At 45.0% G+C, this 25,577-nt stretch overlaps 1 protein-coding gene across 17 annotated transcripts in view; it reads left to right on the top strand.

The window, feature by feature from the left end:
- The window catches only part of arvcfb (ARVCF delta catenin family member b), a 309,144-nt gene that overhangs the window by 150,426 nt on the left and 133,141 nt on the right, over positions 1-25,577 (top strand). Inside the window, exon 1 of one of the 17 annotated variants that reach the window (XM_036936130.1) lies at positions 10,297-10,838. The exons of 15 other annotated variants lie outside the window; for them this stretch is intronic. In XM_036936130.1, the coding sequence (XP_036792025.1) occupies positions 10,818-10,838 (21 nt within the window). In that variant the 5' untranslated portion in view covers positions 10,297-10,817. Of the gene's footprint in view, positions 1-10,296; positions 10,839-25,577 lie in introns of those variants that run through there. One more of the 17 variants, XM_021621908.2, reaches the window with a different exon arrangement.

Consider the following 25,577-nt stretch of genomic DNA (forward strand, 5'->3'; position numbering starts at 1 on the left):
AGTGACAGCAGCTTATGTGTACCAGGCGCTCTGTAGGTATACCTGTCACATCAGTCATGTAGCCCTGTCATGGTAACCCCATTGCATGCACCATTTCTACCCATCCAGAAGGTCTGGGACTGGGGCTGGTGTGGGTCTGGGTGACAGAGGACAAGTTATGCACTGCTTTTGGCCAGCAGCAGACCCAGGGCCTCTTGACTTTGCACATGAAGTCATTACAGCAGGGCAGAGTGGCAGAAGTGAGGTCTGGAATGCGGACTGTCTCACACTCTATGTGTCTGAGTGCAGCTTTGGAAATGATTATTGCCAGAGGAGGAATGTGTCAGAGAATAAGAGCTACTACTGTTGTCTTTCTCTCCCAGTGCCTCATTTAACCAGACCTGGGCAATCTGGGGGCTCCAACACCGACACACACAATCATAGAAAGAAAGGGAGGAGAGAGGGGGGAGGAGTGAGAAACGGTTTGTGAAATTGAGTAGGGAAAAGGGATTTGTTGGGAGGTGTTGATTGCTTTGGCATGTTCAGGGGAATGGTGGACGTTTTACGCTATTTTGTGTATTTTTTAAATATTTTTTACATTTTGGTACATAATGCTTCCGCCATCGTTTTCTACAGTGCGTTCGGAAAGTATTCAGCCCCCTTGACTTTTTCTATATTTTGTTAAGTTACAGCCTTTTCCCCATCAATCTATACAATACCCCATAATGACAAAGCAAAAACAGTTTTTTAGACATTTTTCTTTTTTTAAACATTTACATAAGTAGTCAGACCCTTTACTCAGTACTTTGTTGAAGTACCTTTGGCAGTGATTTAAGCTTGGCACACCTGTATTTGGGGAGTTTCTCCCATTCTTCTCTGCAGATCCTCTCAATCTCAACGGGACATTAAGAACTGTAATATACTCTGCTTCTCAGAGTCATGGCTGAACAAGGACATAGATAATATATTTTTCTATGCATCGGCAGGACAGAACGGCAGAGTCCGGTCGGGGGGTGGTGTCTCTCTTTTATTAACAACAGCTGGTGAGTGATCTCTAATATTAAGGAAGTCTTGAGGTTCTGCTCGCCTGAGTTAGAATACCTCATGATAAGCTGTATACCATACTATTTACCTAGGCCATATTCAGCTGTCTATTTACCACCACAAACAGATGCTGGCAGTAAGACTGCACTCAACGAGCTGGATACGGCCATCAGCAAACAAGACCATGCTCATTGAGGCGTGCTCCTAGTGGCCGGTGATTTTAATGCAAGAAAACTGAAATCTGTTTTTACCTCATCTCTACCAGCATCTAACCTGTGCAACTAGAGGGGGAAAAAAACTCTAGATCGCCTTAAGTCCACACACAAAGACGGTATACAAAGCTCTCCCCCACCTTCCATTTGGCAAATCAGACCATAACTCTATCGTCCTGATGCCTGCTTACAAGCAAACACTCAATATGGAAGTGGTCCGATGAAGTGGATGCTAAACTACTGTTATGCTAGCACAGACTGGAATACATTCCGGGATTCATCCGAAGGCATTGAGGAGTTTACCACATCAGTCACTGGCTTCATTAATAAGTGCATCAACAACGTTGTCCCCACAGTGACTGTATGTACATATCCCAACCAGAAGCCAAGGATTACAGGCAACATCTGCACCGACCTAAAGGCTAGAGCTGCCACATTCAAGTAGCAGGACACTAATCCGGATGCCAGGACAACAACCTCTCCCTCAATGTGGGCAAGACAAAGGAGGTTATCGTGATGACAGGAAATGGAGTGCCGACCACGCCCCCATTAACATTGACAGGGCTGTAGTGGAGCGGGTTGAGAACTTCAAGTTCCTCTGCGTCCACATCACTAAGGACCTTTCATGGTCCAAACACACCAACATAGTTGTGAAGAGGGTACGACAATGCCTGCTTCCCCTCAGGAGGCTGAAAATATTTGGCATTGGCCCTCAGATCCTCAAAAGGTTTTACAGCTGCACCATTGATAACATCTTGACTGGCTGCATCATTGCTTGGTATGGCAACTGCTCTGCATCCGACTGCAAGGCGCTACAGAGGGTAGTGCGTACGGCCCAGTATATCACTGGGGTTGAAATCCCATCACTGGGGCCGAGCTTCCTGCAATCCAGGACCTCTATTCCAGGCGGTGTCACAGGAAGACCCTAAAATTTGTCAAAGACTCCAGACACCCAAGTCATAGACTGTTCTCTCTGCTATCACATGGCAAGCGGTACAGGAATGCAAAGTCTGGAACCAAAAGGCACCTCAACAGTTTTTACCCCCAAGTCATAAGAATGCTCAACAGTTAATCAAATGGCTACCTGGACTGTTTACATTGACCCCCATTATGATTTATTTATCGTAATTGTCCCTTGCACTGGGTCATTGCAAACTCACTAGACACACACTCACACATACTACACTGACACTCCAACACACACACACAGTCTTGTCTAACTAACCTTGTGGGGACACACAATTCAGTCCCATTCAAAATCCTATTTTCCCTAACCCATAACACTAAACCTAACCCTTACCCATAACCCGAAAGCCTAAACTTAATCCTAAACCTAACCCTAGTTCCTAATCCTAAAACGAACTCTCGCTCCTAACCCTAAACCTAATTCTAACCTTAACCCTAAACCCCCTAGAAATATCATTTGACCTTGTGGGGACTAACAAAATGTCCCCAATTGGTCCCCACAAGTATAGTTAAACACATCCACATACGCTCACACACACAAAATACACACAGACATGCATATTGACGCCACACACACACACGCATGGTAGCAACACATCATAACATAGCATGGCAGTAACACCACAACATGACAACAACATGGTAGCAACACAACATGAAAACACAGCATGGCAGTAACACATCATGACAACAACATGGTAGCAACACATCATAACACGGCATGGCAGTAGCACAACATGACAACAACATGGTAGCAACACAACATGAAAACACAGCATGGCAGTAACACAACATGACAACAACATGGTAGCAACACAACATGAAAACACAGCATGGCAGTAACACATCATAACACAGCATGGCAGTAACACAACATGACAACAACATGGTAGCAACACAACATGACAACAACATGGTAGCAACACAACATGAAAACACTGCATGGCAGTAACACATCATAACACAGCATGGCAGTAACACAACATGACAACAACATGGTAGCAACACAACATGAAAACACAGCATGGCAGTAACAGTGGAGAGCCAGTGGAGAGAAAAAAGAATACATACCATATAAAACCCACATCACAGCACAGGGGTAACCCAAACAAGAATACCTCATACAATAATACTAATACTAATAATGGCAGAGCAATTCAACAGCAACTTCATACAAGAACGAACCCAGTCATCAACATAGGATTTGCAATAATCTGTATTATTTTCTAGTGGATGAGTGCAGAGGGTATGAATGTGGGGGGTGTTCATCGACACAACAAAGGCCTTAAAAATGTCCACAGTCTTCTCGGCCACATGTCATTAGTACACCTCAATACAGTTCACATAACAATACACAACTTGCAAGCAACCTCCCTTTTAACTGAAATGTCCAAATACTTCTGGCAGGGCAATAATAGTCCAGCTCTAATGAACTTCAATGGGAAGTGCATTGGAAAAATAGAGAGTCTGTTGCAGGGTAAAGCACTGGAACGATAGAGGGAAGAGAAAAAGAGAAAGAGAACAAGAGAGATCTTAGCTGTGGTCTTCAGGCGTGCAGGTGTACTGTCTGACTGTCCGATGGTTTGTTGGTTTGTATGTTAAAGCTTCGCAATAATGTTGCTACTAATCCATGCGATCCATAACGGGCGTGGTCCCAAACGAAAACAACCACGACCTAGAGCGATTACACCGATGATTGAGTTAAATACTCTATAAACTACACACGCTGAAAACAAACAAAACTTCTGCAGCACAGCACACACAATCAAACTGTCGCGCCACCAAAGAGCCCCTCCCCAAAGAGCTGAATGAGCTCTCTTCATTTCCTCCTTCCTTACTGCTCATGCACTCTTAAATTGGCAGTGCACGGTGAAGGCTCCGTGCAGATTTCGCCACAACATCATAACACAGCATGGCAGTAACACATCATAACACAGCATGGCAGTAACACATCATAACACAGCATGGTAGCAACACATAACACATCATAACACAGCATGGCAGTAACACATCATAACACAGCATGGCAGTAACACATCATAACACAGCATGGCAGTAACACATCATAACACAGCATGGCAGTAACACATCATAACACAGCATGGCAGTAACAAATCATAACACAGCATGGTAGCAACACATCATAACACAGCATGGCAGTAACACATCATAACACAGCATGGCAGTAACACATCATAACACAGCATGGCAGTAACACATCATAACACAGCATGGTAGCAACACATCATAACACAGCATGGCAGTAACACATCATAACACAGCATGACAGTAACACATAACACAGCATGGCAGTAACACATCATAACACAGCATGGTAGTAACACATAACACAGCATGGTAGTAACACATCATAACACAGAATGGTAGCAACACATCATAACACAGCATGGTAGCAACACAACATGAAAACACAGCATCGCAGTAACACATCATAACACAGCATGGCAGCAACACATCATAACACAGCATGGCAGCAACACATCATAACACAGCATGGCAGCAACACATCATAACACAGCATGGCAGTAACACAACATGACAACAACATGGTAGCAACACAACATGACAACACAGCATGGCAGTAACACATCATAACACAGCATGGCAGTAACACATCATAACACAGCATGGCAGTAACACATAACACAGCATGGCAGCAACACAACATGACAACAACATGGTAGCAACACAACATGACAACAACATGATAGCAACACAACATGACAACAACATGGTAGCAACACAACATGACAACACAGCATGGCAGTAACACATAACACAGCATGGCAGTAACACATAACACAGCATGGCAGCAACACAACATGACAACAACATGGTAGCAACCCAACATGACAACAACATGATAGCAACACAACATGACAACAACATGGTAGCAACACAACATGACAACACCGCATGGCAGTAACACATAACACAGCATGGTAGAAACACATCATGAAAACACAGCATGGCAGTAACACATCATAACACAGCATGGTAGCAACACAACATGACAACAACATGATAGCAACACAACATGGCAGCATCACAACATGGTAGCAGCAGAAAACAGGGTACCAACATCGTTGGGCACATACAACAGCACAAAGGGCAAGAAGGAAGAGACAACAATACATCACGCAAAGCAGCCACAACTGTCAGTAAGAGTGTCCATGATTGAGTCTTTGAATGAGATTGAGATAAACTGTCCAGTTTGAGTGTTTGTTGCAGCTCATTCCAGTCGCTAGCTGCAGCGAACTGAAAAGACGAGAGACCCAGGGATGTGTTTCTTTGGGGACCGTCAACAGAATGTGACTGGCAGAATGTGACTGGCAGAATGTGTGTTGTATGTGGATGAGGGCTGCAGAAGATATCTCAGATAGGGGGGAGTGAGGCCTAAGAGGCTTTTATAAATAAGCAACAACCAGTGGGTCTTGCCACGGGTATACAGAGATGACCAGTTTACAGAGAAGTATAGAGTGCAGTGATGTGTCCTATAGGAGCATTGGTGGCAAATCTGATAGCCAAATGGTAAAGAACATCTAGCCGCTCGAGAGCACCCTCGCCTGCTGATCTATAAATTATGTCTCCAACTCTGCATTGTTGGGAAAAGGCTCTTAGGTAAGCATTTCACTGTATAGTCAGTCCACAGCTGTTGTATTTGGCACATGTGACCAATAACATTTGATTTAATTTAATTTCTGTAAGTGCCAAAATTATTTTATTCAAGTATTGAGGTGTTTAATTGATGACTTTTAAGGAGGAGTAGCATTCTGAGATGGTATAGGCATGCTACGCCACTTGCCCTTTTCTTAGCCTTCCAATCACTGGCAGGCTTGTATGTTATTATTTCACTGAATAGGGAGAGAAAATTCCCTTTGTTGCACAAATGGAAAGACAACATAATAATCCTCCATATTGCTGAGTTGACATTTTGTTGGAAATAATTGCATACTGTTGAAAGTCATAAGATTCCGCTTTTGCAGGCTCTGCTACTGTTCCAACCTCAATGATAGACCTGCACACATTTACCAGGAGATGGTGTCTCGAAGCTTGTCAACTGATTTAGCTAGTTCCTCTCTCTCTCTTTCGCTCTTTCTCGTTGTCTCGCTGTCTCTCTTTCTGTCACCCTCTGCCTCTCACCACTCTTCTCTTCTCTCTCTCCCGCTCCTCCTCCTCCTTTTCTCACATCTTGAAGAGGGAAGCAGAAAACATGATTTTACCAGATGCAGCTTCATCTGAGGTGTCTGTCAGTGCGAGGCATGTTGCAGTACATTAACCTTTTCTCCATCTGTTCCGAGCCAAATACAGGCAGACAGGCAGACAGGCAAGAAAATGACTAATTGGGTTTGATTACCTGCGATGGATTATTTACAAGTTGTTTTTAACGCGCTGCTCGGTGTTGCAGAAAGCCTCGCACCGTGTCATGGGTTATATGAGAGTATTATAAAGGCCATGTTGTCGGTAAATAATTAAGTGTGTAATTTGAAGATCATAAAATGCCGGGGTGCAGACTGCAGTTTTATGTAAAATAGTCTCTCTTGGAGACTAACTCAAGTAGTTGTTTTCCACAGAGAAGTGAACTAATATAATACTATGCACAGCTAGGGAATGCAAACCTCAGCCATTTCCCTTTCTTCTGAAGATTTGGGCCTTTCTTGTGTTAGGTCCTTTTTCCAAAGTGTAGTCAAGCCTTCACAAAGTTGTGTCCTATAAAGAAAGGTCGCCTTGCTTGAGATCCTGTCTGAGTCTTGGCCAAGTACATTTACATGATTAGATTAACATTCTTCCTCACTGTGGGTCACAGTATTATAGCAGTTTTCCCCCCTCATATCAAGTGCAGTGAAGGAAAGGGGACAAAGAGTTGGTGAGAAAGAGAGGCATTGAGGGGAAGGATGAAGAGGGAGAGAGAGTGTGTAAAAACTTGCAGTGTACGTTGCCCTCCCCTCTTTTAGGGAAGCTTCAATTCAAAGAGCTTTATTGATATGGGAAATATGTTTACATTGCCAAAGCAAGTGAAATAAACTATCAGAAATAAACAGTAAACATTACACTTCAAATGTTATATTATGGCTATGTACAGTGTTACAATGTGCAAAAGGGAAATTAAATCAACATAAATATGGGATGTATTTATAATGGTGTTTATGCTTCATTGGTTGCCCTTTTCTTGTGGCAACGGGTTACAAATCTTGTTGCTGTGATGGCACACTGTGGTATTTCACCTAATCGATATGGGAGTTTGTCAAAATTGGGTTTGTTTTCTAATTCTTTGTAGATCTATGTAATCTGAGGGAAATATGTGTCTCCAATATGGTCATACATTTGGCAGGAGGTTAGGAAGTGCAGCTCAGTTTCCACCTCATTTTGTGGGCAGTGTGCACATAGCCTGTCCTCTCTTGAGAGCCAGGTCTGCCTACGGCAGTGGCAGTCGGTGTCTTTTAAGATTAGGGAGGATTTTACTTTTTTTATGAGCATTGCCTTATTTCTATTACAGCATATTGGATGACTGTCATTCATATTTCATTCACCCAGTTCAATGTAACATCAATATGTTTAGGCTACTACATGATACTATAATTAAGGAATAAGGCTCCTCGGGGGTTTGTGATATATGGCCAATATACCACGGCTAAGGGCTGTGTCCTAGCACTCCACGTTGCGTTGTGCCTAAGAACAGCCCTTAGCTGTGATATATTGGCCATATATCACAATCCCCCGAGGAGCCTTATTGCTATTATAAACTGGTTACCAACGTAATTAGAGCAGTAAAGATAAATATTTTGTCATACCCATGGTATGCAGTCTGATATACCACAGCTTTCAGCCAATCAGCATTCAGGGATTAAACCACCCAGTTTATAATTTTCCCTATACCCATCATGAAGTTGCTACAACCTAGCCTACGAATGAAAGTTTACAACGTAGATGCACAGGTTGAGAGAAAAATGTGAGTAATCAAGGTGACATACAGTCACACATTCAATACTGCCTTGCAAACTCTTGCCTGCTTCTAGCTGATCTAGGGTGTAATCATTAGTCCAAATAGTTTTTTTCCCTGTTTGCTTCCGTTTAAAAAATGCTCTTCAACAGAATTTGTGGAATGAATACGCCCATGATCACCCGCAAACACAGTTCACTTTCGTAGCAGCCACATACTGTACGAACAGCATGATGACTTTACTTGTTGTATAATTACTTCTCGCATCTACGCACTCCCCTCGTCTCACCTCTTCGCTTTGCTTGTGGACATTAGTGCACAACACAACAGATGTCTGTGACCAGGCGAAAAAAACTTTCCAAGCCAAATCTCCATAACATAGCCGCTAACCGCTACACACAGCCTACATCGTTGTTACAATATTAGCTAACGTTATCGTCAACATAGCTACTAGAGCTAATGTTACAATTATGCAGTACAGTGTACAGCAACCAGTTTAGCAGTTACACCGGTGGGCCCCGATGGCAATTTTAGTAAAAACCAAAAGCTTACCCTGACTTGGAAGAGTTACACGGTTGGATAGCCATAGCCAGCTGGGTAACATAGCATCCCTCTTTGTTTGATCCGGTTGTTGAAGTAGGCTAAACTAGCTAGCTGCATTCATTAGCAAAGTAAGTGAAAGTGAAAAAAAAATACAATGAAATATAGCTCTCTCTCTTGCTTCTTAATTTTTGAAGAAATTAATTTGTTCAAAACTGTTCAACTGTTGTCGTTCTCTCTCTTTATGTCATCTACTCACTGCGTTTTATGCAGTGCCAGCTAGCTGTAGCTTATGCTTTCAGTACTATATTAATTCTCTGATCCTTTGATGGACAACATATCCTCTGGAAGTTGTCATAATTACTGTGTAAGTCTGTGGATGGGGGTGAGAACCATGAGCCTCCAAGGTTTTTTATTTAAGTCAAGTGTACCAAAAGGAGGACGGAAGCTAGCTGTCCTCCGGCTACACCATGGTGCTAACCCAGAGAGTGCTGTTGAGGCTACTGTTGACCTTCATTGTGAAACAGTGTGTTTTAATCAATTATTTGGTGATGTGAATATATTTAGTTTAGTTTTATCTGAAAAGTTTAGTATAGTTTTTATCTATTCACTGAGGAGTATGGTCCTCCCCTTCTTCCTCTGAGGAGCATCCACTGGCCTATGGTGGCCTTTCTCAATAGCAAGGCTATGCTCACTGAGTCTGTACATAGTCAAAGCGTTCCTTAATTTTGGGTCAGTCATAGTGGTCAGGTATTCTGGCACTATGTACTCTCTGTTTAGGGCCAAATAGCATTCCAATTTGAGTTTTTTTGTTAATATATTCCAAGTTGTCAAGTAATTCTCTTTTTGTTTTCTCACAATTTTGTTGGGTCTAATTGTGTTGCTCTCTTTGGGCTCTGTGGGGTCTGTTTGTGAACAGAGCCCCTGGACCAGCTTGCTGAGAGGACTCTTCTCGAGCTTCATCTCCCTGTAGATGATGTCTTTGTTATGGAAGGTTTGGGAATTGCTTCCTTTTAGGTGGTTGTAGAATTGAATGGCTCTTTTCTGGATTTTGATAATTAGCGGTATCGTTCTAATTCTGCTCTGCATGCATTATTTAGTGTTTTACATTGTACACAGAGGATGTTTTTGCAAAATTCTGCATGCAGAGGCTCAATTTGGTGTTCTATTTTGTGAATTCGTGGTTGGTAAGAGGACCCCAGACCTCACAACCATAAAGGGCAAAGGGTTCTATAACTGATTCAAGTATTTTTTTGCCAGATCCTAGTTAGGATGTCGAATTTTATGTTCCTTTTGGTGGCGTAGAAGGCTCTCAGATTGTTCACAGCTTTGTGGAAGTTCAGGCCGAGTTAGGTACATTTTTTGTGCTCTAGGGCAACGGTGTCTAGATTAACTTTTTATTTGAGGTCCTGGCAACTGGACATTTTTTGGAACTCTCTCTCTCCCCCTTCCTTTGGTATGTTGGTGGGATGGGGTGGGGCCAGAGCTGGGCTCCCTGTACGTGTATGCTTCAGCTGCATCTGTCTGTCAGCCCCCCCCCCCCCCCCCCCCCCCCACACTCCCCTGTTAGGGACTTCCTTTGCATAGATGCTGCATGAGGAGGAGAGAGGGAGGGAGAGGGTTGAAGCTGCTATACACTCACAACACAGGGCAACTGCTGCCTGTCTGGGAACTATTCACACACACACCCCTCCTCCTTCCCTCTTTTCTCTTAAATCCAGGGTTTTGTTCCCCTCTCCGGGTAACTTTTGTTGAGAGAGAGAGTGTTTGTGCGTGCTGTTTTGTTTTGCTCCCTTCCTTCACTGGATTCGTACTACCGTCTTTGGTTTGTCCATACGGCTGTAGTCTACTGTCCTGAACATTTCAGTATCTCCACTGAGCAGAAGCGAGAGCAGGCATTTTTGCTCCCTCTCTGAGAGGACTTAAAGTGTGTGAGAGAGCGAGAGAGGGAGAGCTCAAGCGACAGTGTGGGGAAAGGATGGCTGCCTGCCTCTGAGCTGCCTCTGCGCTTACGAAAATAAGGAACTAGAGACAAAAGGGGGAAAAAATTGCTTTTCAGAAAGAAGGAAATTGTTTTCCTTTTTTGGAGGAGGTTAAACAAAGGGATTTGAACAATGCCTGCTGAAGTGAAACAGGTTAGTATTGTGATTACCCGATTATCCCGGCTCTTTCCCTCAATCTTCAGTCTCTCTTTTTCCTCCTCCTCCATCTATTTCTCTCTACTTCTCCTGTGTTTCCCTTTTGTATATGCTCATTGTGCTTGATGGTAGAGGGTTAATGATGTTTCATGTTTGTATATGCTCATTGTGCTTGATGGTAGAGGGTTAATGATGTTTCATGTTTGTATATGCTTATTGTGCTTGATGGTAGAGGGTTAATGATGTTTCATGTTTGCTATGCTTTGCTTGTTGTCCTGGGAGGTCAAATTATACATCAGTGTTTTTGTCAGTTTCCCGCAAAACATCTTCAGTAACTGGAAATATATCCTATTTTTTGCATTCTTGTCCTTCAGGAGGAGTGTGGTGTATGCGTGTGTTTACTAGTCTCTAGTGCAGGGGTAGGCAAATACATTCAGCCGCAGGCCGATTTTTGTCAGGGCGAATGGTCAGGGGGCCGGAACATAATTCAAATCATTTGCACACAGCAAACTGACCACAACTAAGCCTAAAAAGAGACTATTTGAAAATAACAATAATGTCATACCTAGATTACATTGAGACACAATCTTTATTCGTGAGAATACTTAGGAAAAGATTTTGTAAAGTAAGAATTTTGGGGGAGGAATTCCTGGTGATTAGTGAAAAAAAGTGTGGGGCTCTTTACTTGCTAGTCCTATATAATTAACTATTTATTCACATTATTTGTAGCCTGTAGTGTACTCTGATAAGAGCATACAGATATCTATAGATGGAATTACTGTCTTGTAAGCGTTCATGGGTATGATAAATGGGTAGTCTATCCACGATGCCACAGACTGGAAGTCTGTCAGTAACATTCTGATTTCCAGATAATACACATGTCGAGTTCTGTTGATGACCCCAACAGTAGCCCTATATAACATATTGGATCCCATTTAGGGTGACCAGTGGAAGTGATGTGCTGAAAGTTTCTCTGTAATGATTGGTTGTAAGTCAGGAAGACCACAAGACTGGATTTATAACCTCCCTGTAAGGCCCAATCGAAGCTGTGGTTGCTAGAGGACAACTATTTCAACCTTTTGTTTTTCTCAGGAGCACAGTTAGTCTACCAGAGGAATGTGCTTTTGTTTGTGTGATTTTTACTGTCTTTGTTGTGTGTTTGAAATTATGTGTGTGTGTGTGTGTGTGTGTGTGTGTGTGTGTGTGTGTGTGTGTGTGTGTGTGTGTGTGTGTGTGTGTGTGTGTGTGCGTGTGTGTGGTACTGGAAGTGTCTTTCTGCAAAGCATCCTACACTGTGAGAATGCTCTCTTCCTTGCCGAACTTGGCACTGCTCATATATATATATATATATATATATTAAAAAAAGGTATATATTAGGATTCAGAGACAACAATCTGGCTTTGAATAAAGTAAACTGCTCATTCTCAGCCCTTCCTCATCCTCCCAGTCCCCTCTGCAGTATATTGGGATGGATGGGGTGGAGGTTGGCATGTCAACTATTGTTGTTGCTCTGATAATCTGTTTACGGCTGCCCTGAGGATGGATGCTACTTGAAAACTGGTAACAGCTTGGAGCCAAAATAACATCTTTGTATTTTCACCCTTAACTCTCTCTTACTATACTGTGTGTGTGTACGTGTGTGTATTTCCAGTAATCTTACGAGGCCTTACTGCTCAGTGATACCTGAGAGTGTCACCAGCATGTGACCTCTCTAGGGTGCGTTCCCAAAATGTAGTGTGGATGTGCGGAATGCTGCCTGTCCCTGACCTCTGTTGCCGTTGGAGATGCCTTTCATGCTTTAGGGTGCGCTGGCATCGAGACCCGCTTCTGCCGACCTTTTCAACTAGACGGGAAGTTCCTCAGTGAGAGAACACCTGCTGTGGGGGTGGTTGTCCCTGTCACACCCACACCTTCCCCAGGCCCTAAATGGATTGCCCAGGGGTCAGTGTTGTTGTTGGAGTCTTTCTGTTGTTTTTGTTGTCGTCTTTGAGCGATGTCTGCCTTTTTAAGGTCCAAAGGGTTGAAAGGTTTCTGCAACCCCATCTAACCTCCACACCCATCCCTTGGCTTCAGCTGGGATGTACCGAGTGGGGATCTGATATCTCAGGCTATTTCTATACCTCGAGGACATAAAGCACAGATCTGCGGTGGTCTGGTCAGGCTACACATGCTGCAGATCAGAGGGTAGACACAGAGCAGAGGCCAGGCAGGGGGAGTAGAGAGTAGAGTACTATATTGCACAGATGTTCCTGTGCCCTGAACCCATCTTAAAGCAGCAGCAGTAGGGCAGCTTATGTTCAATGAATCCTAACCCAATGAAGATTACTCCCTCAGCCCTCAATTCTTGCCGACGCCTCGGTCGGTCTGTTAAAGTTAAATTTAAACTTGCCTTATTTTCGATGATCTGCAGACCAACGGGTGGCTCCCTATTTGCTTATTCAGAATAGCCTGACGCTAGTACAGGTAGACCGCTCACCCTCGTGAAAAAGGGATCATGGGAGATTTCACCGTGAAGAAAAAGGGAAAAGGAAAATATTCCAAAACGCAGATGGTAATCATCTTCCTCTGAGGTCTACAGGTGCAGAATCTGACTGCGTCCCACATTGGGCCCTGGTCAAAAGTAGTGCACTATTGAGGAAATAGGATGCTATTTGGGACACAGTCTCAGACTTTTCCTTTCAACGGCTGAGTAAGGAGAAACCACCTGAATTCAGCCAGAGACTTAGTGTCTGGTGTTAAGTGTGGGCCACTGTCAGTCTGACAGCTTATGGGGGTTTCACATGTATTATTAACTAAGGCTTCCGTGCCTCCTCAGACGCTGTTTGATTCCTGGGTGAAATTAAGTCATCTAACTCCCACACTCTCTTGCAGGGGAAGGTGATGCATACACCAACCAACCATCCCTGTATTTATTTCCATACCTCATCTCTGTCTGTCTGCTTAGGCTGCCTTTGTGCCTCTGTGGTGGAAGGCAGTGCTTTGAAGACATGTAGTGTATGAGGAGCGGCATTGTTTGGGACAATCGTACACTAAAATGTCAGTGACCCGAAAGGACAGACAGTGAGTGGCTGGTGGAGATCGGAGATGGTGCTGAAAGGCCATTGCCTGGGGATGTTGTTTGGTCATGAGTGCTGTTCTAATGGGCAGGGGGGGGGGGGGGGGGGGGAGGTGAGGAAGGAACAGGGGGAGGTAGGGAGGTTGGGAGGGAAGTGAGGAAGGAACAGGGGGAGGTAGGGAGGTTGGGAGGGAGGTGAGAAGAGGAGAGGAGGGAACAGGGGGAGGTAGGGAGGTATGGAGGGAGGTAAGGAAGGAACAGGGGGAGGTAGGGAGGTTGGGAGGGAGGTAGGGGAACAGGGGGAGGTAGGGAAGTTGGGAGGGATGTGAGGAGGGAACGGTGGGAGGTAGGGAGGTTTTTAGAGGGAGGTGAGGAGGGAACAGGGGGAGGGAGGGAGGTTTTTAGAGGGAGGTGAGTAGGGAACAGGAGGAGGCAGGGAGGTTTTTAGAGGGAGGTGAGGAGGGAACAGGGGAAGGCTTGTGAGGAGGGAATGGGGAGGCTTGTGAGGAGGGAATGGGGAGGAGGGAACGGGGAGGCTTGAAGGTGCTGGTGACTCCAGTCCAGATCCTTGGCCGAAAATGGATCCAGCGTTGGGCACACCTCCCATACTACCCATGTTTCCCATTCCGTTCCCACGCGTACTCTTAAAACATGATCCATGTGACATGCCGATGTTTGACATGAAACTTCTCCGCATCCTTTCCAACTCACCCAGCTTACTTTCTCTACTGGGGTTGAGTGGGTGCCAGGCCTGGGTAACCGGAGCTGGAGGTATGGGAATACCATCCCCTCGCTCGGTGGTATAGGCATATAGAATGAACATCCTGCTGGCCTGGCCATCAGGTATCTGGGGTGTCCTGTGATGTTGCAGGGGGGTTCAGGGGGACATGCCGCGCGCTCCTCTCACCATACCCAGGGGGCCGCCACAGAGAGGCCACGGCTGCTCTCTCATAACCCATTTGGCAGGCTGACACGGTGACTGATATAGCCTATTCTAGCCAGGCCTGGTCTGCTCTCCCTCCCTCCCTCCGTCTCACTCACTCACTCACTCACTCACTCTCCCTCAATTCCCCGGCCACATACAAAAACATATCGCCTCTCTTTGGTTGCGTCTCAAATGGTACCTTATTCCCTACATAGTGCACTACTTTAGACCAGAGTCCTATTGGCCCTGGTCAAAAGTAGTGCATTATATAGTGAATAGGGTACCATTTGGATTGCAGGCTTTTACTGCCTGCCTCTCCCTTCCTGCATCCATCTCCCGCGGCGGCTGCCTAGCTGTCATCATTGGCTGATGGAATTAGAAAGGTGAGCTAGAACACAGGCCTGGAGATGGATGCTTTCGTATCTGTCTCTGTGTTAGGGGAATAAACGGTGTCGAGGAGAAAGACGTGGTGCAATAATGAGATGGTTGCTCTGTGTGTGTGTCTGTGTGTGTGTCTGTGTGTGTGCGTGTGCACACATAAATTCATGTAAATCCCTGCTGCAGACATTACAATGTGTTTTGTGGGTTACTGCAACCTCCAATGTCTTGTTAATGGGTGCTGGTGGTGGATAGTATTGTTCCTTTCTCTCTTTGGCTGTTACAGAAATCCTTAAAATGAGGCCGCGCAGAGACTGAGTCAGCTTACACACACACACACACACACACACACACACACACACACACACACACACACACACACACACACACACAGAGACCCATTACTGGAGGCAGGTGACGGAGGAGCAGCCATTGTCCCCTGCAGTGCTTATTTACTTAGTGCGTGCCTGCTCTGGGGATAGAGCTTGCCCCGTTTCCGTGGGAATGAGAGTAGTTAGTTCCTCCTCTACTTGCCTCAACACCATAAACACTTCAGGCAGATAAGAGTAAACAATCCCAGAGCAGGCAGAGAGAGAGGCCCCATCATAGTCTACCTCTGTCCTGGGAGGTTGACCAGAGCAGGCAGAGAGAGAGGCCCCATCATAGTCTACCTCTGTCCTGGGAGGTTGACCAGAGCAGGCAGAGAGAGAGGCCCCATCATAGTCAACCTCTGTCCTTGGAGGTTGACCAGAGCAGGCAGAGAGAGAGGCCCCATCATAGTCTACCTCTGTCCTGGGAGGTTGACCAGAGCAGGCAGAGAGAGAGGCCCCATCATAGTCTACCTCTGTCCTGGGAGGTTGACCAGAGCAGGCAGTGAGAGAGGCCCCATCATAGTCTACCTCTGTCCTGGGAGGTTGACCAGAGCAGGCAGAGAGAGAGGCCCCATCATAGTCTACCTCTGTCCTGGGAGGTTGACCAGAGCAGGCAGAGAGAGAGGCCCCATCATAGTCTACCTCTGTCCTGGGAGGTTGACCAGAGCAGGCAGAGAGAGAGGCCCCATCATAGTCTACCTCTGTCCTGGGAGGTTGACCAGAGCAGGCAGAGAGAGAGGCCCCATCATAGTCTACCTCTGTCCTGGGAGGTTGACCAGAGCAGGCAGTGAGAGAGGCCCCATCATAGTCTACCTCTGTCCTGGGAGGTTGACCAGAGCAGGCAGAGAGAGAGGCCCCATCATAGTCTACCTCTGTCCTGGGAGGTTGACCAGAGCAGGCAGAGAGAGAGGCCCCATCATAGTCTACCTCTGTCCTGGGAGGTTGGCCAGAGGATCCCATCAGCTTTCGTTAGGCTAGGCCTACTATATTTATTTCTCAACTTTCCTAATATTAAGCACATTGCTTCTCATTACAACAGGAGTATAGCCTACCTTACTGGCATGAAAATGAACCACGGGAAAAGCGACAGGTGTATGATAATGGCCCATTCTAAATCAAAGTTAGTATTAAGTAAAGACAATTGAGAATAGCCTGATGAGTAAGAATAGTATCACTTGTGAATGAGGCCCAGTGTGTGCAGTCTAAGGCAAGAAACAATACTTTTTTTGCAACTTTTTCCTAATCATGGTTGCATGTATCATGTAGCCTAGCCCATAGGCCTAGATGTTTTGATGAGGTTTGTATCAAAACTAAAGTGACCAATAACTCCGAACATAACCTATAGGTCTAGGACCCCTGGAACACGGTTAGAGAGCACAGAGCCTATAGGTCTAGGACCCCTGGAACACGGTTAGAGAGCACATAGCCTATAGGTCTAGGACCACTGGAACACGGTTAGAGAGCACAGAGCCTATAGGTCTAGGATTCCTGGAACACGGTTAGAGAGCACATAGCCTATAGGTCTAGGACCCCTGGAACATGGTTAGAGAGCACAGAGCCTGCAGAGCCTAATGAAACATGTCTTTCATAATGAAACACGTGCTTCTACACCTGCATTGCTTGCTGTTTGGGGTTTAGGCTGGGTTTCTGTACAGCACTTTTAGATATCAGCTGATGTAAGCTGTATAAATAAATGAGATATCAGCTGATGTAAGCTGTATAAATAAATGAGATATCAGCTATAAACTATATAAATAAATGTGATTTTATTCTTATAAACTCAGTCATTGCACAATTGTGTGTGAAAACCGAGCTTTGACTGGACACTTTTCAAAAGAGAATATCAGCTGTCTCGGGCTGCTATATTTATTGCTAAAATTAAGCAAATTAATCTGCTTTACTGGCATATTACAATGTTACTGTGGAAAGCGCTTCCTCCATTCGCTATTCGAGTGCAGGGTATGGATGACATTCGCTATTCGAGTGCAGGGTATGGATGACATTCGCTATTCGAGTGCAGGGTATGGATGACATTCGCTATTCGAGTGCAGGGTATGGATGACATTCGCTATTCGAGTGCAGGGTATGGATGACATTTTTTTGTGGCCGATTGTAAATAAAATTCCACTCATATATTAGTAGGCTAAATCTAAAGACCAGATTAAATTGAGAATAGTCTGATGGGTGAGAATATTATCAAGTGCTTGTCAAATTGTGAATGAGAGACTGATGAAGTGTGAGCAGCCTGTGCAAGAAACAGAACAGAGCTCATGCCTTTCATGCTACTTTTTTCAAATCATCATTAGAGTCGCATCATGCAGCCTTGGAATGTATTAAACATCAAAACATTTAGCCTAACGTTTGTATCGCAACAAAAGTTGCATATGTAACTCTAAATTGATCATATACAAGGACCAGTTTCAAATGATTACTTTGTTAACCGCTCAACAAAAAATATTCCCTTGGAAATCGTTTGGGAGAAATATATTTTCTATTTTATTCAGCTATGCTCAATTGTATTCTTCTTACTATAAAATAATGCCACAGAAATTCTAAGCTAATTTTGTCTGCAAAATCAACTAATGTAGCCCACAGCTATATGGCATAGCCAGATTAAGGCCTAACAGGATGACTCAGAATATGCTATTCTGTTCTTCAGAAATACATTTTTTCATGTCATAATGTTTCTGTAGGCCTGCCTACAATAAATAATGGCTGTATTGTGATGGTGTAGGCTATATTAAATTGATTTATCAGACTTCCACGCAGAGGCTTGTAGGCTCTGCGTGGAAGGCTGAAGATATTAAATGTGTTTTGTTAATTAATGGTCAATTACTGTGAGACCAGCAGTTATTTCCATGACAGTTACCAGCTGACAACATGTCATGACCACCACAGCTCTATGCAGAGGCAGCCTATTATAGGATTAGCAAGGAATTGAGTGATTGACTTGATGTGTGTTATTTGTCCTAAGGAGCACATTAGCGTTGCCATTGGCCACAGCGATCGATTCAGAGCTTAAGTAGAAGTTAATTTCACCCCTGTTCTGTTCTTCCCTCTGGATGTACTCTGCATGACTAGCCTACTACTTCGTCTACCACCGGATCTGTTAACTGTATGGCCCTTTCAACAGAACTGGAGCTTTTTTGACAGTTATGTATCGGTTCTATAGAACCCCCCTTACCTCTTTACCCTCCCTCCTGCAGCTGGGGACCTTTGAGAAGGGCTCTGAGGGGGAGGTCAAAGTCCTCATATGGCTCCCTTCAACCAGAAACATGAGGACAAATGCTTAACCTTCTCCCCTCCGGCACCAACAACCATATAGTACCGGTCAAAACATACAGCATGGTCCGGTTTAGACCAGTTCAGAAGTACAGAATTTTGGATCATCTATACCATGCACTTGTTGCCTCTATCTGTGAGGATGGCTCCCGAAGGAAGACAGTGAGTAGTGGGGCGAGGACCGACCATCCATCCATCCTCCATCATCAGGCCATCTGTCTCCTGGCTGCTGTCTTCTGGGATGAACACTTTCCTCTGACAGCTCTTTAGCAGGGCTCTATGAGCCTGGCCTTGCACTCCAAATTAGCACAGATCCATGTAGGTGAGTACAGCATCACATAAGAGATGTGTCATAATGATTGTCTCTTCTCATTTCTCTCACTGTATAAGTAAGTAGTGTTTGGAATGAGAACAATAACATAATATAATCTATACCATTTAGCAGATGCTTTTATCCAAAGCTACTTAGTCATGCGTGCACACATTTTATGTATGGTTGGTCCCAGGAATCTAACCCACTATCCTGGAGTTCAAGCACCATGCTCTACCAACTGAGCTACAAAGAACCACAATAACAATAACAACAACAACATTCCTAGCTTGGGCTATTACTCAGTCCCAGTCACTAGCCTGAAAGGGTTTTGTAACGTCCGTCTCTGGCAACAACAGTCAAACTGTCTTGACTGACTCAGTCAATCCTATAGCCTGTTGGTTTGGTAACGTTGGTCTTTGGCCTCCCGTTATGCTGGAAACTGGTTGTTTTTTTGTCATTGCAGATGGAACAGAGAGATAGTTGAGACGTGTTGATTGGGTCCAGTGGTTAATTAGAATGCTGTTGGAAACCTCCCTCCCCTTCAGGGCCAGACAAAGAAGCCTGTTACTGGTGGCAGAGGTCCAGAGGGAGGGAGGGAGGGAGGGAGAGAGGGAGAGAGAGAGAGAGAGAGAGAGAGAGAGAGAGAGAGAGAGAGAGAGAGAGAGAGAGAGAGAGAGAGAGAGAGAGAGAGAGAGAGAGAGAGAGAGAGAGAGAGAGAGAGAGAGAGAGAGAGAGAGAGAGAGAGAGAGAGAGAGAGAGAGAGAGAGAGAGAGAGAGAGAGAGAGAGAGAGAGAGAGAGAGAGAGAGAGAGAGAGAGAGAGAGAGAGAGAGAGAGAGAGAGAGAGAGAGAGAGAGAGAGAGAGAGAGAGAGAGAGAGAGAGAGAGAGAGAGAGAGAGAGAGAGAATATTATTGAAGATTTATGATAAAAACATCCTAAAGATTGATTCGAGAGAGAAAACAAGGCAGAGTAACCTGATGGGTAAGTGTGTCCCCAGGCCCCCTCTTCCCTCCCAGCCAGCCACCTCTACCTCTGTCTGCACAAACATATGCTAATGATTGGCAAGAGTTCAGCTTCAGTCAGCCAGGAAAAACTACCTTAGGGAAATAAACATACGGAACCCCTGCATAGACGATGGTTCCTATAGTTCTAACAATAGAGGCATCCAGATTCAGGGCCAGCTGTCATATGTCATTAAGTGAGATGGCACAGCATCGTTATTCATCTGCCCATCTTCTCTTGATATTGGCACGGTCCGTTCCCAGATGACCCCGATGGAACAATGGAGCGATGCGCCAGTCGCACATTCCTCATGGGCTCTATTGAGTTGCCTAATGAAGCCAAACTTGCATGCTTTGCCCCATAATGGCTGCCGTGGATGGTTCATGGTTCAGCTAATGTCGCCACCACTTCTTCAGTTCAGCCCCCTACCCTCCATATTTAATTGGAATCTGTTATGGGCTGTGAAGTGGAGCATGGTGGGTGCCGTTAGTAGGGGTGCTGTCTGTGTGCCAGCCATGTCTGTCTGCTGAAGTGGAGGGATAGACAGAACAGGTGCCAGGGAAAGGTGGAGGTGGCCCCAGGTTGGGTTGGTAGAGAGACTGTGGGAGATGTCGGCCCACTCTTTCATGCAGTGTAGTGGCTGGCTGGCTGGCTGGCTGGCTGGCTGGCTGGTAATATGGTTGTTGGGGGACTCAGCCAGGATTCTGTTATGTGTGTCAGTAAGAGCCAAAGTCTTAAAAGCTGCATTTTTTTCTACCAATGAATCATGGTATTGTTCCGTATTCCACAAAGTAGCTTGATTACTTTAATGTCTCCCAACTGCAATGTTATTGTCTGCACCCAGGCTCAGTCTGTACCCCTTCACTGAGTGGAAGAAAATGTCTATTTGAAGAATGATGCTCCCATTTTATCTGTGTTGAAACAACATCCCTGTGTTGACAAATCACAGCATATATTTTTGTAGCTGCACCTTTGGCTGCCACCGTCACTACAGTCTGAGCCTGTGTTTATTTCTCTGGCTGGTGCTGCTCTGGGTTGCCATAGGTTACCAACTGACGTCCTGAGAGGATAGGGAGGCCCTCGGTCCTTTTGACACATTGGCGGGTCAGGGGACGGACAAAAGCTATTTTCCCTCAAAATGTGGACGTGTAGATGAGATTGCACGCAATATACCCAGCTAAGGTTCTCAAAGTTAAGCAAACAAAGCCTGTTGACACAGACCTCCTTTAGTTTCCCAGATTCTTTCCATCATACTTCAATACAGTTAAGAGATGCTTTAATCCAATAAGACTCCCTCTTCATTCCAGCGAGCCTGTCCCCTCCCTGTCCCTGGGCATCTGGTGGCCAGGGGGGATTGTTCCTGTCTGTGAGCTGTGTGGGTGTGTGTGCGCACTCCTCCACCACTGGCTGTGGCCTTAAGGGCCTGCAGGGAGTGTTTGGGGTCACCAAGCAGCCAGCTAACATTCTATAATTCAGTATTCTAGAGCTCATTCCTCGGTCTGAACTCCAAGCATTCAAACTCCCCCATCACCTCTCCCTCTGTCACTCCTTTCTTCTTCTCTCTATCAAGTCTCCCTTTCTTTGTACGCCTTTTCTCTCTCTATCATCTCTCGTCTGCAGCCCCTCACACGCCACATCTCTGAAAGGTCGTTGGGAGCTAATTGAGGCTGGTGGTCTCTGGGCCTGGAGTAGGAGGATAGGACACATTTGAATGCCCCTTTGTACATCGTATTAGTGTCATTAACCGTCCAGACAGGAGTTACAGGAGACTGAAGAAGAGGGATCTCTCTTCTGTCTCTCTCTTTCCTCCATGTTCTCACGTCACTCCTGTTAAAGCCTAACAGACTGATAATGGCCTTCCTAGCACTAATGAGTGGCATAGGATACACAGAGTCCTGGCTGGTCTACTCTGTCTACTCTATAATGACAAGAAGATGTTTTCTCATCACATCTCTGTCTAGAGACATTAAAGAGAGACTTTAATGTCATGTGTGCTCATGTATTCATTTCCCATTCTTTAAATGGGAAATATTGAGCTACTGTGTAGTATGTGCATCTGTGTGTCTCTATGTCTCTATCTGTGTCTCTGTGTGTATCTATATCTCTGTCTCTCTGTGTGTATATCTGTGTCTGTGTGTGTCTCTATGTGTCTCTGTGTGTTTATCTGTGTCTCTATGTCTCTGTATGTGTGTCTCTCTGTGTGTGTCTCTCTGTGTGTGTCTCTATGTGTGTGTCTCTATATGTGTGACTCTCTGTGTGTGACTCTCTGTGTGTGTCTCTATGTGTGTCTATCTGTGTCTCTATGTCTCTGTATGTGTGTCTCTCTGTGTGTGTCTCTATGTGTGTGTCTCTATGTGTGTCTCTATGTGTGTGTCTCTATGTGTGTGACTCTCTGTGTGTGACTCTCTGTGTGTGACTCTCTGTGTGTGACTCTGTGTGTCTCTCTGTGTGTGTCTCTATGTGTGTGTCTCTATGTGTGTGTCTCTATGTGTGTGACTCTATGTGTGTGACTCTGTGTGTGACTCTCTGTGTGTGTCTGTGTGTGACTCTCTGTGTGTGTCTGTGTGTGTCTCTCTGTGTGTCTCTGTGTGTGTCTCTATGTGACTGTCTGTGTGTGTCTCTGTGTGTGTCTCTGTGTGTCTCTCTGTGTGTCTCTCTGTGTGTCTCTATGTGTGTCTCTGTGTGTGTCTCTGTGTCTTTATGTGTGTGTCTCTGTGTGTCTATGTACAGTGCCTTGCGAAAGTATTCGGCCCCCTTGAACTTTGCGACCTTTTGCCACATTTCAGGCTTCAAACATAAAGATAGCTACAGTATAGACTAGCTAGCTCCCATTCTCTCCCTGAGTGGAGAAGCTGCTGTTCCACAGCCTGGGAGGATCCTCCAGAGCAGGGCTTTACCATCAGGATACCTGGCTGGCTGCACACCGACCTGGATAGCCCTACCCTCACCTCCCATGGCATGACACGGTGAGTCTCATGGGTTGGATTTGATATGGCTTATATTGTGACTTTTGATTTCATTTGATATATGGATTTTTGCTTGTGTATCTTCTGTTGCTCTTTACCTTGGAATATGTGTTTCATTACGCAGCAGAGAAGTAAAATGCAATTGGAAAACAACTAGGTAGTACATGCAGATCAATCATTTTGTATCAAGCATATCATCATTTATGATGAAATTGACTTACGAAATGTCTTTGTAGAATGATGGTCTTGTCTGAATGTACAGAGATCACTCACTCATCTCATATCTGGATGGCAAATACACTTTTTTATTGCACGTTTGTTCCATCAAAGAGCTGTGTTTGGGAATGTCTATCTAATGGACAGGCATCCAATGGTTGATTTTCTGGCTGCAATGATATCTTCTGTAGTTGAAATGAGCAGGACAGCCTTGATGATGCAACAATCCTCTGCCTTGTCTCCTAGAGCTTCTGTGGTTCTCTGACAGGAGGTTGCTGTGCTGTGAACGAACACATCTCTCTCATGCCTTTTTCAACTCTGTGAGATCAAACCCTGTTTCTGGGCGTTTTCTGTGTGTGTGTGTGTGTGTGTGTGTGTGTGTGTGTGTGTGTGTGTGTGTGTGTCCCGCCCCAGCCTGGCTCTCTGATAGCGGCAGGATGATGCGATACGACAGGCTATGACAACGTAATCCTGGTTTGATACAGGGGAGGTAGTTTTTGGTCGTTGCTGCCAGATTGTCGTCAACATAGTTTTTTTTTTTAATGGTGTTTCTCACTCCAAGGAGGATAGCTCAGCGTGTTGTAACTGATACCAGTCGTCTATGCTAGAGCTTAGAGCGCAAATAGACCTAAAGTCATGTTTCATGAATGTGGTCACAGCTTTATTTTTAATTCAGAACTGCATAGTGCTCATTCTTCAGGTTCAATTCAGAAACAATATTTTCTTCTGATAAAATAATCCAGGCCTGTCAAGTCTATAGAGAGAATGGGAAACTTGAACACCGTTTACGTTTGTAGTCTCATACATGAGTCATGTATGATCGGTGTGACGTGCTCCTTCTCTTTACTCAGTCGAATGTCTGTAGGTTTCTGTTGGATGGTTGTGGTAGGAGGATGCAAATGAAAAAGGATTGTAACCCCCTCCAACCAGTGGTAGCTAGTCTCCTCACTCTGTTACAGCACACTGGAATAGGATCCCCCAGTCCTCTATTGCTGTGTGTTTTCATGCTTTAGAACAGGTACTATAAACCTGCTAGCAGTGTGCAGGCAGCAGCCTCTCAGTAATGTGAGAGATGTAAGGACTTTGCAGCCATATGGGGCTTGGAATTTCACTGAAGTGTTCCCTAATCTCCACAACATGGGAGGAATTTGTAGGCCTTGTTTGTTCGACAGAAGATGGCAGCAAGTGGGTCTTGTTTGGCCCACAGTGTTTGCTGCAGATCAGTCGGACGCTGACTGGAAGAATTTGGAGGGGGGAGGACGACTGGAATAGTTTGGAGGAAGATGGCGCTGCAGTGAATAGCAGACGTTTTATGGGCTATTTTGTGTGTTTTTTAAGCTGATTTTAACTTTTTAATAAATCATTTCCTATGACTAAAAACAGCTTATAGACATCAGAACAGCGATCTGTAATCTCGATTTGGCCGAAGGTTTTTACTTCAACGAGTCGGCAACTATCGACGTTCTGTTTACTCCGGACCAGGCTATAATCCCCAGGGTTAGAAGGAGGAAGCGGCAGAAAAAGCGAGGCAGGCGAGCCGGCATCCTGACGTGACTACGTCGGAGAGCAAATAGACTGCCATTGCCTTCTGTTCTACTGGCAAACTTGATCAGCTCTGTTCAAGACTATCCTATCAACGGGACCGGAAAAACGAATAGAACTAATATAATATCCTACATTTATCAGAGTCGTGGATAAACGAGGACATGGATATACACTGCTCAAAAAAATAAAGGGAACACTTAAGCAACACAATGTAACTCCAAGTCAATCACACTTCTGTGAAATCAAACTGTCCACTTAGGAAGCAACACTGATTGACAATACATTTCACATGCTGTTGTGCAAATGGAATAGACAACAGGTGGAAATTATAGGCAATTAGCAAGACACCCCCAATAAAGGAGTGGTTGTACAGACCACTTCTCAGTTCCTATGCTTCCTGGCTGATGTTTTGGTCACTTTTGAATGCTGGCAGTGCTTTCACTCTAGTGGTAGCATGAGACAGAGTCTACAACCCACACAAGTGGCTCAGATAGTGCAGCTCATCCAGGATGGCACATCAATGCGAGCTGTGGCAAGAAGGTTTGCTGTGTCTGTCAGCGTAGTGTCCAGAGCATGGAGGCGCTACCAGGAGACAGGCCAGTACATCAGGAGACGTAGAGGAGGCCGTAGGAGGGCAACAACCCAGCAGCAGGACCGCTACCTCCACCTTTGTGCAAGTAGGAG

This window comes from Oncorhynchus mykiss, chromosome 11 (genome assembly GCF_013265735.2).
Source record: "Oncorhynchus mykiss isolate Arlee chromosome 11, USDA_OmykA_1.1, whole genome shotgun sequence".
Classification (NCBI taxonomy): domain Eukaryota; kingdom Metazoa; phylum Chordata; class Actinopteri; order Salmoniformes; family Salmonidae; genus Oncorhynchus; species Oncorhynchus mykiss.